Source organism: Sciurus vulgaris, assembly GCF_902686455.1.
Source record: "Sciurus vulgaris genome assembly, chromosome: 2".
Classification (NCBI taxonomy): domain Eukaryota; kingdom Metazoa; phylum Chordata; class Mammalia; order Rodentia; family Sciuridae; genus Sciurus; species Sciurus vulgaris.
Genome location: NC_136462.1, coordinates 27,198,278 through 27,210,341, shown reverse-complemented (window position 1 = coordinate 27,210,341; position 12,064 = coordinate 27,198,278). Strand labels below are relative to the sequence as shown.

The window sequence follows — 12,064 nt, the reverse complement described above, 5'->3', positions numbered from 1 at the left end:
TCGCTTCGTTCTATACTATCTGGGCAGGTCCAACAAGAAGATACACAAGGTCAGCTTCCTGCTTATCTTAGAATAAGTAAACCGAAATAACCAACATCACTCAAGTAGTGTGTTTCAGGGAAGGTCCAAATGCCCCTGGGCATCAGGCTCCGGCCGGTCAGAGCCTCTGGGTGGACAAGAAGAGCCTCAGACAAGAGGCGAGTTGGTTCCTGCCCTCCAAACCATCTTCTCTTCTTAAGGAGGTCTCTCTGGGAGCCAGAGGGCAAGACAGATTCAATTAAGTGCAAGAACAACAGGACAACGTGGCATTCAAACAAGAGCTATTTATTACAGAAGGACCGCTTCCAAGTCCACATTTTTTTTTTTAAATAAAACGTGGCTCAAGATGCTGGCTCCAGGTTGGGCTCACTGACAAACGTCTCCTCCTCTCCTCCCCCTGCAGCCTGTGAGACATGTCACCTTTCTGCCAATTCCCCAGGCTGCAGCCCACATTCAGAGCAGCACCCTGAGGGTCTCCTTCCCAGCACCTTCCAAACAGCCCCTGAGCTCTCACATCTGTGCCACCCCCTGTGGCCTTGTCCCCAGAGAAGTGTTTGCCAGCATAGGTGTGGAGACAGAGGAGTGGTAAAGGAGTCCTTTTTCTTTCATCCTCGGGAAGCAGTGCCAGAGAGCAAGGGAACTCTGGTCCCCAGTGTGGCCAAATTAGGAGGGAGGGTGGGCGGGGTTGGCTGAGTTCCCTCCTCGCTTCCCTTGCTCACAGGCCACCTGGTTGGCGCCTTCAAATATTTCCCTTCCAACAAGTTCTTCTTAGGAAATGAGAGGGCAAGAGGGAAAATCAGCCACCTCCTGGATGTCATCGTGGGCCACCAACAGAAGCCTGCATCCACACCTCCAAGAGCGCCCATGCTGACGGTGCCCACCTAGCCCAGGAGAAATCAGCTCCACCTCTGAGGGAGCAGGGCCAGAGCTCCACTCTGCTGTCTCCCCTGCCAGACACGTAATTAAGCAGGCAACCCAGACGCTTCCTGCCTTCCTGCAGGGGAAGTCGAAAGGGCTGCAGCCATGGGAGAGGAGGTCATGGGGCCTCAGATCTAATTAGCCTCGCTTTCCACGTGGCTGCACTTCCTCTATTAACACTAATGACGCTCGGTCCGAATGTCCACGCATGGCCCAGAAGCTCGCCTCCCCACCACTCGATAGGTAGCACAGCCTGTCCCTGAGACCAATTTCCAGTCTCCCTGGCAACCATCTCCTGAAGATGCTTTAAAGAGCTCTGACCCTGTCAGGGCTGTTGGGAGCTACAGCAGAGGGAAGCTGAGATGTGGCAGGCTCTTCATTAACCGTGAAGCATCCACCTCCTCTGAGACAAAATGAACATTTTGTCCTGAACTGAGAGGAGGGAGGCGGGCTGAAGGGCTGGCCTTGGGTTGGTCTGGTCCTGACCCAGAGGTTTTCCTAACCCCTCTCAGGGAAGAAGTGGAAGGAGCAGCTTGAGCTCCTTAGCTGTGTGTCAAAGTATTCGGGCAGCTGAAGCTGTCACACATTTCCAGGAGTCCTGGGTCTCTGGGGAGTAGGAGATTAGTGAAGCAGGGAACAGAAAAAGGGAAGTGCCAGTGGAGCCAGAGGGGTGTCAGCAGGGAGGGCTGGAGGGGTAAAAACCGGGAAGCCCAGCAGGGGACAGGAGCATCATGGGCCAGAGCACCCCACGCCCTGGCCTTCCCCTGGGATCTCCGCAGGTGCCATGGCCCCTGCTCTGCCTTTCATCTCCTTAGCTGTTATCAAGGGTTCCCAAAGGCTCTCCCAGTGACCAGGAGAGAGCAGCTGTCCTGGTCCTGGTGACCAAGCCAGATGCAGAAGGAAAGGGATAGACTGTGAGAAACAGCCCCTGGAGCACAGGGGCCAAAGAACACGGAGCTGCCAAGGACAGGGTGGGGCCCTTCCAATCAACCTCACTGTGACATTCCCAGAGAAAGAGGACCAGGGCTGAAGCCCACTGCCCGTGTGCACACTGCGGCAGAAGTCCAGCCACCTGTGGCCAAGAGGGCACTCAAGGAAGCAGCAGGGAGCAGGCCCCTAGTGCAGGGCACTTCTCTCCTCAGCTGCACTCATTTGATTGTGGGAAGGAGGGTAGTGCAGCTTCGATGGTCCCATCTGCCATGTCCCTGGTGACATACCAAGGGGTCAGTCTTTGAGGTTCTCTTGCAGGACAGAGACTTCCTAATGGATCTTAGAAACCCAAACCAAACCAAACCCCATGTGAAACAGCAGAAAATATTACGGTAGCCCTGGACTATTTCTTAAGAGTTTATGACACTCAGCTGTCCACAGTTACATGGTCCATATTCCACAGGGATCTGGACAATTGTGCGTCAAACACACACACACACGCCCACACTCACATCCACCCTCATGCACACTTATCCTCCCTTGTGTTGCACACTTGGGGAACTGGGCTCAAGAGATTCTGTCCTCTGTAGTGCGGCAGACAGGGCTGTGGCTCTCGTTAGTGTTGGGTCAAATCCAGGTTCGCTCCCAGAGCTTGGTCCTGGCAGGCAGCAGAAATCTCCAGGCTCCTGAGGCAGCTCTCCCACAGCTAGAAGGGTCCAGGGACTGACTCACAGCTGGTGTCCCCAGGAAGTTCCTGGATCCAGGCTGGGGTCCTTGCAGTGGCCTCAAAAGTCCCATGATTCCAGCCACCTTAGTCCTGCCATTGGACTCTCGGGATCCTGGGCTAGGGGACCAACCATCCCGTAGGCCAGAGGGTGGAAGAGGTAGAAGCTGTGAGAGAAGCAGAGGAGGCAGTGGGCATCCCAGGGTCAAGCTGAGGAGCCGACTTCAGCTCCCCCTGCTGGAGCTCAGGGGCTTCCACCGGCAGGACCCTTTTCTCTCTCATCACCCCATCAGCGTGAGCTCACCAGGTGGACAAACTCTAGCATGCCCTGAGAGCTTAGGGACAAGGAAGGAAAGGGCTCTTCCCAATAGGTGTAGGAGAGGGACCCAGCTTGGGGCCTGGCTGTGAGCTGTGTGGCCCAGAGTAGATGTTAACATGGGAATGAACCCCACGTGGCAGGCACGTGCTTATAGGTCACAGGCCCTACTACAACCAGGCTGTGACTCTACGGGGGATCTGTGAGGAGTGGGGAAAGGGGACTTTCCAAACTACTATCTCCTTCCAATGATTCTGGGCTCCCACCTCACTCCCCTTCTCTCATCCCACCAAGAGCCGTTCCAGTAGGGAGACACCGACTATCCCTTCCAGGAAGGCTGCGATGGTGCCAAAGCTGGGAACCACTGACAAACGGGTGAGTCCCAGTCCCTCTTACTTCACTGCACATCAGAGTCACCTAGGAGCTTTGGAAATAGTGACCAACTGTCTCACAACCTCTGGGGACAGGGCCCAGCCACGGGAACACCTTAAAAACACCCCAGGAAATTCTCAGTGCATCCAAGGCTGAAGCAGCAGCAACAAGCACCATGTACACACCTGTAGGCAGTTCCCAGGAGCAGACTCAGGATGCCCAGTGCATGTACACCCCTGGCCAGGGAAGAGGAGGCCAAGCCCCAGGCACAGAGCCGCAGGAGGGTGTCCCACAGAACGCCTAGTGGAGAGAAGGCAAGCTCAGCATGGCCTGTCAGAGAATGACTTCTGGGCTGTGGCAGGAAGGAGCCACCCCAAGCCAGGGAGCAGAAATTCCTCTCAGCACTGCTGCCCCATGGCGGACTCCTCCGCCCTTCCCCACCCCAGCCCTCTCCCTGTTGCATCTCCCAAGAGCAGGTGGGTGTGCTGACCTGTCAGCATGCTGGAGAAGAGCATGGCTGGGAAGTAGTGGTGGAAGTAGAGAACGCGGCCCATCAGGAAGAACGGGAAGTAATGGAGCACCCAGCCGAGCAGCAGCTGGCCGCCTCCACGCAGCAGGATCTTGGTCAGCCCTGGGCCCCAAGCAGCACAGCCCCGGTCAGGAAAGAGGCCTGGGTACTAGCCCGGCTCTGCCTCTTCCTTGCCCTGTGACCCTGATTAAGTCACAGTGCCTCAGCAGGCCCTCCTTGGCTCAGGTGCACCAATGCAAACAACCCGGTGGCAGCCAGAAGAGAGGGGCAACTGGATCAAGATCCCTGGCCAGAACCCAGACTGGAAAGGCCTCGGCACCACGGCAGGGGTGTGGCATGCCAGCAGGAGGCAGCCTGGCTCTAAAGAAACCCAATCCTGCCCGCCTACAGGCAGCTCCCCTCCCTGCCTCCACTTCCACCATCTCCATGACCACAGACCCTTGCAGCAGCCGAGGGGGACAAAGGTGAGGGCAGAGAGCCAGACAGTACCTGGCACGGTTAACTGTTCAGAGAGGGAGGGGCAGGGAAGAAAGGGCCTGTGTGGTGTTTCAGATGCTGAGATTGTGCCTGGCAGCTAAAGCCACCAGGAGCAGCAGCAGGCCAGGAACCCACTGCCAGCCTCAGAGGCACCTCCCTATCCCACTGGAGGACAGGGCCATGGAACAAGGAGGGGCAGAGCAGAGAAGATGGGCTACTCTGGCTACAGCACAGGGGTAAAGTGCAGGCTCTGAAGTCAGGCTGCCTGGGTTTGAACCTCAGCACTGTCATTCACTAGCTCCGTGTCCTGGGGCACTCCCTAATCTCACCATGCCTCCGTCTCCTAATCCACCGACAGGTAATACTACTATGCCCCAGTGTTGGGAGGATGCAGTGCTGATCAGCAGTGCAATGTGTGTCTGGTCACTGCGCTCTCAAAAGCAAAGGAGAAAGGGAAGCAGGAGTGGTCAGGGCAAAGGATACCCCTGCCCCAGCAGGCAGGCCCTCTAGCACTCAGGCTGCTACCAGTGCTAGGTCGGCGCAGCAAGAACCCAGTGACCTGACCTTCCACCTCTGCAGGCAGCTGAGCCCCTCTCTGCATGGCGATGGCAGCAATGCTCCCTGAGAGGAGGTAGAGGGCAATGCTCACCAGATTGAGCCACCAGACCACCTGCATGGAAATGAAAACCAGAGGATGAGAGGAAAGCAGCAGCTCTCCATAGCCAAGTGTGGGAGGAGCTGAGCCAGGAACATCTGGGTACTCACCGGGTTGCCAAGCAGATAGACCCGGAAGTCTGTGTCATTAGCCCCTGAGAAGCGTAGGCCCTGTGGAGCAGAGCACAGCCTGCTGAACCAGAGCCCAGCTAATCCCCGGTCACCTCCATTTGAAGGAGGGAAGACTTAACCTTTCACAGACAGGAAGCCTGGACAGGAGGCTCAGAACGTGCAAATTCTACCTGAGTTCTCTGGGGAGTTGGAGTCAGCATCAGGGAAGAAAAGGGAGCCCAGCTCTGGCCAACCCATCCCAGGACCCTAGCCCTGTGCAGTCTTCATGCATCTTTCTTGGCTCCATTTCCTGGAGGAGTTCCAGCTTTGGGCCGTACCTGATAGTTGATGGGCCAATGCCAGGGTTTGGATGTGAACTCATTGTCCTTGGGTTTAAGGCCATTGTTCCCCTACAGGAAGGCAGCAAATAAAAGCTGGTCAACCAGAAGATTCGGAGGGCTAAGAGAAACACGAGGTTCAGCTGCTCAAGGGTCAAGAGCAATTCTCCCTCTCTCCCCTCCCTCCCGTGCAGGAAGAGGCAGGTCCCCCCCTGCAGCCACTGTCCACCTCCTACACTGACTGCCATAATACTCTTCCATGACCAAACAAGCTCCACTAGCCATCACAGGCCATCCAGACCTGCTCACTAGAAAGGAAGAAGGGGAAGAGGAATGAGGGACTTGTTTCCATTAGACGCAAAACACATACCTGTTGCCAAGTCAAGGACGGGGTCAGGAGGGCAGGTTGGGGAACATAAACCAGCTTATTTATTTGATTTCAAATGAAAAGCAGAGGCTCTGAGGCATGCCTGGACTTGGAAAAGGTTATGTCAGCCTAGTGTTTCTCAACTTCTTTTCATTATCGCCTCTTACGACCAGGAGCCTTTTAAGAACTTTTCCCCCCTAAATGCCCTCCATGACATTTTAATAGCATGGCCATGCTGTACATCTGTTTACGTACTAATGAATACCTGTCTTCTGTACAGATAAATGGCAGGACTCTGCTTGCCTCTCCAAGCTGACATTTCATCTACTAGGAGAGAAATCACTCTCAAGTGCACACTTCAGGCCGAAGGACCTGAACCTGGCCCCTCTAATTCAGCAGCCAAGAATATCCAATAACTTGTCCCACCATGGCAAAATCAGACCTTCGCTAAAATGGAAGGGAAGGGGTCAGGTCCCTGGACACTAGGCACCGGAGCTGGGCAGCTTCAAACTGAGAAGGCACTGCAGAAGGGGAGTCAGGCGCTCTGACTTAGGTCAGCCTTCCAAGTCTTGCCACTTGGGGCTGGATAAGCCTCTATCTTGGGAGCTGTCCTGTCATTACAGTATGTTCAGCATCCCTGGCCTCTACTCCCAAGAGGCCAGCAGCACTCCCACATCCCACCCCTCAGTTATGCCAGTCAAAAATTTCTCCCTGGGCTGGGGAGATAGCTTAGTCGGTAGAGTGCTTGCCTTGCAAGCACAAGACCCTGGGTTTGATCCCCAGCACCGCAAAAAAAAAAAAAAAAATTTCTCCCAACATTGCCAAATATTCCCTGGTAGGTTCTCAATTGAGAACCACTGATCTAGCCCAAGAAAGATCTAGAAGCTCCGGTTCAATGAACTGCCACCCAAACCTTACTCATTCAACTCTTTGAGGGTGTAGAAATAGTTCACAAGCCTTCATATGGTTATTGAGGGACTCCTGTAGGGTCAAAAGTGCCGTGTGTGGGGGGGTGTCAGACCCAAAGGGGCAGCTACACTGTCCCTGAATCACTATGACACTCTGAAAGACCTTGGACCCCTGGAGCAGTGGCTAAGGTAACTCAGCTTCTTCAGATGAGTCTAGCTGAGTCCCAAACTCAAGAACTCTCAAGAACTATAACAAGCCAAGGGGATCCTATTCACTACGTCAAACTCAGAGAAATGCAGCTCCTTTACTAAATCAAGAGATGGAAGGAGGAGAAATCCATAACTAACAGAGGCATATACGTTTATAAGTTGTCCTTCATGCTGAAAATCCAGAAGGCTTATTCCAGCTAATCTCTCCCTGAGTCTACATTGATTAAATAAGAGAGTTCCCTTACATCCCTTTTCTTCTTAAGATAATGAAAGAATGAATGAAACGCCTTAGACCAACTCATTTACTCTTAAAATTCTATGCAGACCCAGACTGATATTCTGGCTGACAGGCACATATTTAAAAGAGCTATGTCATCAGGCCACAGTGACAGTTACAAGCAGAGAGTCAGAGAGGAAGTGACCCAGAGATGGCTTAATGTCAACTCATCACCTCTCCATGTGCAAAATGACAAAATCTGAATTTTAAAAATTTAATCTGGTGAAATAAGTCAACTATGTTTACTGAGCACTGCTGACATAATCACTTCCAGGAAAGCCTGCTTGACAGTGGCTCACAGGGGAAAGAGAGCCCTTTACCTCCTGGTCTCCATAGATGGCTGAGGATCACCTATCTCTTGAGATACAGTGGTTCCTCAACATCACTCCTGCAGGACTCGGGTTTCTCATAAGCCAGAGCAAGGGGGTCTCCCAGGGAGCACCAGAACTGCACCAAGGTCTCCCTGATTCACAGGGGAAACTTAAGCTGGTGGGCAGAATTTTTCAATTTAAAGTTTTCTTCTCTCAATTTTCCTTAAACCTGCTGTCAGCTAGTAATGACAGAGCAGAAACATTGAGTCTGAGAAAACCTTAACCTTAACAAGAGTCAACCATGCCCCCTAACAGTTTCTGTTCCAGGAATATGGGTGGGCTCATGGTTGGAATTATATGCTGCACATCAACAACAAATTCGAATTCGCTATTCATTATAACAAATCCTAATCCCACATGGAGTGAACTATTAGTGTCTCAGGATCTTCAACCAAGAGACTATGACTTTCAGGGGCCCTGCCACTGTACAGATTTGCAAATCACTTAGAGGAAGAGGAATATCACAACTAACTGGCACTGACTCTGAAAGCCTACTAGCCTCACTTTGAAGCCTGATCCACTTTTCACACAGAGCTCTGTAACCTTGGACAAGTTCTTCACCTCTCTGGGTTTCTGTTCCCTCATGTATAAACTGAGAATGGCAGTAATCTCCACAGGATTCTAATAGGTATGAAGGAGTTGATCTATGCACAGAGCTAAAGTGGGGTCTGGCACAGAAGAGTCCCAGAGTGTCTATCGAGGTTGCTGTCATCGCCATCATCACCACCATCACCCTCCTCATTTTGTGATTAGGAATGCCTGTGAAGGGGAAGTAAACCAGCAGAGGAAGACACTTTCGAAGTCCTCCACGTGGGGGCAGTGGAGCTACACCGTGACTACTGATCTGTGCTCCAAATCTGTGGCTGCCCCAAAGCACTGAGAGAATGAAAAGGGACCACCATACCCGGATCATGACCATGTGGGACTCCAGCAGGATCTCAGGAAAACTGGGCTGCAGCACATCCAGGCTGATATTTGGCACTAGGAAGAAAAGCACATTTCTCTTCACTGTCCAGCCACGGTATCCACATTCCCACCAGGAAATTGCAACCTCCTAATAAGCTGATACATAGTGACACGGTTGAGGATCGTTTATTCAGCTTACTTTGAGCATGCATCAGGCATTCTGAGAAATGCAAAGGAAAGGAACAACAAGGTCCACCCCTGTGGTGTCCAACAGCCCTTGGCACGCCACTCCTTAAGACCTCCTGTCAGACATCGTGAGATCAGGCCCAGATCTGCCTCACTGGCCAACAGGTCCACAGGGCCCCACGTGGTTCCTGGCATACTCAGTAACGGGGTGCTTAATGAGTTGGTGGTCTGGCTAGATGAGGTGGTAAGAAGGGGCTGGGGAGGAGAACTTCAGTGCAAGCCTGAGGGGGACTTCAGGAAACAGAGGATGGACCCAAAGACTTAGTGAGCTGAAGCTGATGACAAAGGGAGCCAGGAACAGTGGGGGACCAGATCAGGGCTGTGGCCATGGCCTTCTGTTCAGCAGCGAGCTGGATGTGGGAGAGGAGACGCTCTGCCCAGGTAGAATGGGCGAGGACCAGCTGCTCCCAGCCTAGAGGGTGCAGGGTACTCTCCAGGGGCAGAGACAGAAGAGCCCAGAGGGAGACACAGGTCCTGCAGGAGGTCACTGGTTACCTTAGGGAGGGGAGTTTAAGGAGGAAATGGATGAAAAGAAAAAGGAGTTAGCAGGCTCAGTAAAGACAATGCTCATGAAGACATTTAAGTGAAAAAGGAACAAAGTGCAACAGTAAGATGAAATGGTAGCAGAATCTGTGGAGGCTTATTTCTCTGTAAGGTAAGAGTTCATTACAAACATTCCCCTTCAGAACCAGCTGGGAAGTCACCTCACTCACATTTGGGATTGATATGGTCCTCCACATTCCAGATGGAGCTGAGTGTGTCTTTTAGATATGGTGTGCAGGTAACTTCCAACTGCTCCCAGCCCCTGTGAAGAGCAGTCACAGATGTCTCTCAAAAGACCTGAAGCCCTCACCCCTTTTCCAGAGCACATCCACTGCTCTTAAATCTGTGGAACTCCTCTCTTTTCAAGCCAGGGGCCATTATCTTCTCAACCTCACACTTTCACATTCCACAATTCTCCTAGGACTGGTCTAGGATATACCACTCCCATTTTATGAAAGACAGACCCGGAGAGTTACTATCACAAGCCAGGTGTGCGGATGTTCAGCTGTCCGAGCACGCAGAATACCATGGCTCCCCTGGAGCTCTGTGCTCCATCATATACTTGATGCCTTTTCTCCTTCCTTCTACCAGCAAGGAAAGGCAACCTGAGTGAACACTGACCACAGGAAATGGAAGCTCCAGCATTCTCCTCGTAGCACAAAGGAAAAAGCCCGAACTCCATCAGGACTTCGGAACTCTGGAAACTTACCACTTGGGCAGAACCTTTCCTGAGGAGCCCAGCACACAACCCGTGACCAAATGAATGAGGCGAATTCGACTTCTCAGCACTTTGATCCGGTTCCCAAATTTTCTGTTTACAACCTCAATCCTCCAGAAATCATTTGAGTCCCCTGTCCCATTCTACCACATAAACCAAGAAAAGAATACAAATAAGATGACTTTAGAGAAGAAGTGTCAGAAAGGGAAATGGCCCCCCTTTAAAATGCCACCATGTTACCGAGGTCAAAGACCAAATCAGCCCCCGTGACTGCAGTGGGAAAGGGAAAAAGGCCATAGAAATACCCCAAGTAACCGAGATTGCCTCCACTCACATTCAGAACAACAGTAACCACAAAGCGTAACTCCTGGAACCAGAAGTCCAATCCTTCACTTCACTGGGCTAGAATTTAAGGGCTCAATTGATATTTTTGCCCTTAAACCAAATTCAAGACCAAATTTTCCCTGAGCCAACAGAGGCAAGTAAAGACCATTTGTATTCATCATGTTGGCACGTGGACACTCACCCATCCTGGCAGAAAGGTCTGGCCTGGATACTGTACCTTGAAATTAAGATAGTGGCATCTAATTGTCCTCAAGAGATTCCCTCAAGAAAAAAGATGAGGACGTTCAGTGTCGTGGCGAGTGTAAGCAGGAGGGTTGGGAGACCCACCTTAATGAACCCATAATCTTTACCAAAGCACTGGTGATGACGGGAGAAGAGGCAACTGCTATTTCTGTCTTCAGTTATTCTCAAGCCATAAGTACTCAGAGCTGCCTTTTGGGGGAGGGCAGTCCTAGGGATTGAACTACTCTGGCACTGAGCAACACCCCCAGTCCTTTTTACTTTATTTTGAGACAGGGCCTTGCTAAGTTGCCCAGGCTGGCCTTGGACTTGTCCTCCTGCCTCAGCCTCCTGAGTAGCTCAAATTACAGGCATGCACCACCGCACCTGGCACTCACAAAACCTTTACTCTATTGAGTCCCCCTCCCTGAGGCAATAAATAGAAAAGCCATGTGGATTATATCCCTCTACAGAACAGGGAAGAGATCCTTACAATACAGTAGTGAGAATGTGGGCTCTGACCAAAGAAAAACTCACCTGGGCCCACAGGCAGGTCTTTAGCTTCTAAGTTTCATGTGATTTTAAGAGGCCCAAATAGCACTCACGTTTGACATTTATTGGGAATTAGGATATGTAAATGACATGGTTATTATATGAGGACAGAATGGAAACAAGCAGACTTCAGAGACTGCTCTGCTCACAGCAAATCTAGACAAGAAGTTCTCAGATGTTTAGACATCTGCAATCCTTAGGAATTCCAGAACTCTTGGGAGGATATGTCCTGACATGCAGCCCTAAGCCAAGCCACAACTCTTTACATCCTGCTCACACCCCAGCTGCTTACTTACTATGCCATAGCCAGTGACCTGATAGTGCTTCCGGGTCAGGGGGGCCTCATGATAGTGACTGTGCAAGTTCCGAGAAGTCCTAGGAGTGAGAAGAGAGAAGAGCTGTTACCTGAAGAGATGGGCAATATTTCCTCCTTTACTAGGAATATAACTGTGAGAACAGAAAAATTAGCATCCGAACTATTAATCCAACCTATGAGGAAACTGTTCCCTATTTACTCAAAAGAAATATCCAGAAAATCAGGGGAAGGAGCTCAAACTGAGAATGAGACGGCAGGAGCACTGGACTACCTGCCAAGCAAGGGGCTACCTTAGGTGTCAACAGGGCGGGTGGTGACTTTCAAATGCTAGGTGGCTTTGAAGCACAGCCTGCCTGCTTAGGAGGCAGATCTGTTGAGAAGAAAATCAACACCTGTAATCTGCACACACTAGAGGCAGGCGACCTGTCCATCTCCACTTGATTACTCCCATTACAATTTTTATAATCAGAGGAATTTACTTAACTTTTATTTATTTCACTTTCCACAAGAAACTCTTACTTTTATCTGTAAGTAATGAATGCTCACTATAAAATTTTTGAAAATTTGCAAAAAAATCAATTATAATAAAATTTTATTAATAAAAGGAAATTTATAATAAAAAAATTTAAAGGATCTAAAATCCAACTGACTAAAGAGAAACCACTGGCAACTGCTTTC

At 51.1% G+C, this 12,064-nt stretch overlaps 1 protein-coding gene across 2 annotated transcripts in view; it reads right to left on the bottom strand.

Annotated features, from left to right (window-relative positions):
• Positions 1 to 952: 952 nt before the first annotated feature.
• The window catches only part of POMT2 (protein O-mannosyltransferase 2), a gene marked incomplete at its 5' end in the record, with an annotated part of 38,417 nt that continues 27,305 nt past the window's right edge, over positions 953 to 12,064 (bottom strand). Inside the window, 10 exons of one of the 2 annotated variants that reach the window (XM_079130157.1) lie at positions 953 to 2,778; positions 3,485 to 3,599; positions 3,790 to 3,930; positions 4,870 to 4,975; positions 5,071 to 5,130; positions 5,409 to 5,480; positions 8,446 to 8,522; positions 9,407 to 9,498; positions 9,946 to 10,097; positions 11,367 to 11,445. In XM_079130157.1, coding sequence (XP_078986283.1) covers positions 2,673 to 2,778; positions 3,485 to 3,599; positions 3,790 to 3,930; positions 4,870 to 4,975; positions 5,071 to 5,130; positions 5,409 to 5,480; positions 8,446 to 8,522; positions 9,407 to 9,498; positions 9,946 to 10,097; positions 11,367 to 11,445 — 1,000 coding nt within the window. In that variant the 3' untranslated portion in view covers positions 953 to 2,672. The remainder of the gene's footprint in view (positions 2,779 to 3,484; positions 3,600 to 3,789; positions 3,931 to 4,869; positions 4,976 to 5,070; positions 5,131 to 5,408; positions 5,481 to 8,445; positions 8,523 to 9,406; positions 9,499 to 9,945; positions 10,098 to 11,366; positions 11,446 to 12,064) is intronic. The other variant, XM_079130156.1, reaches the window with a different exon arrangement.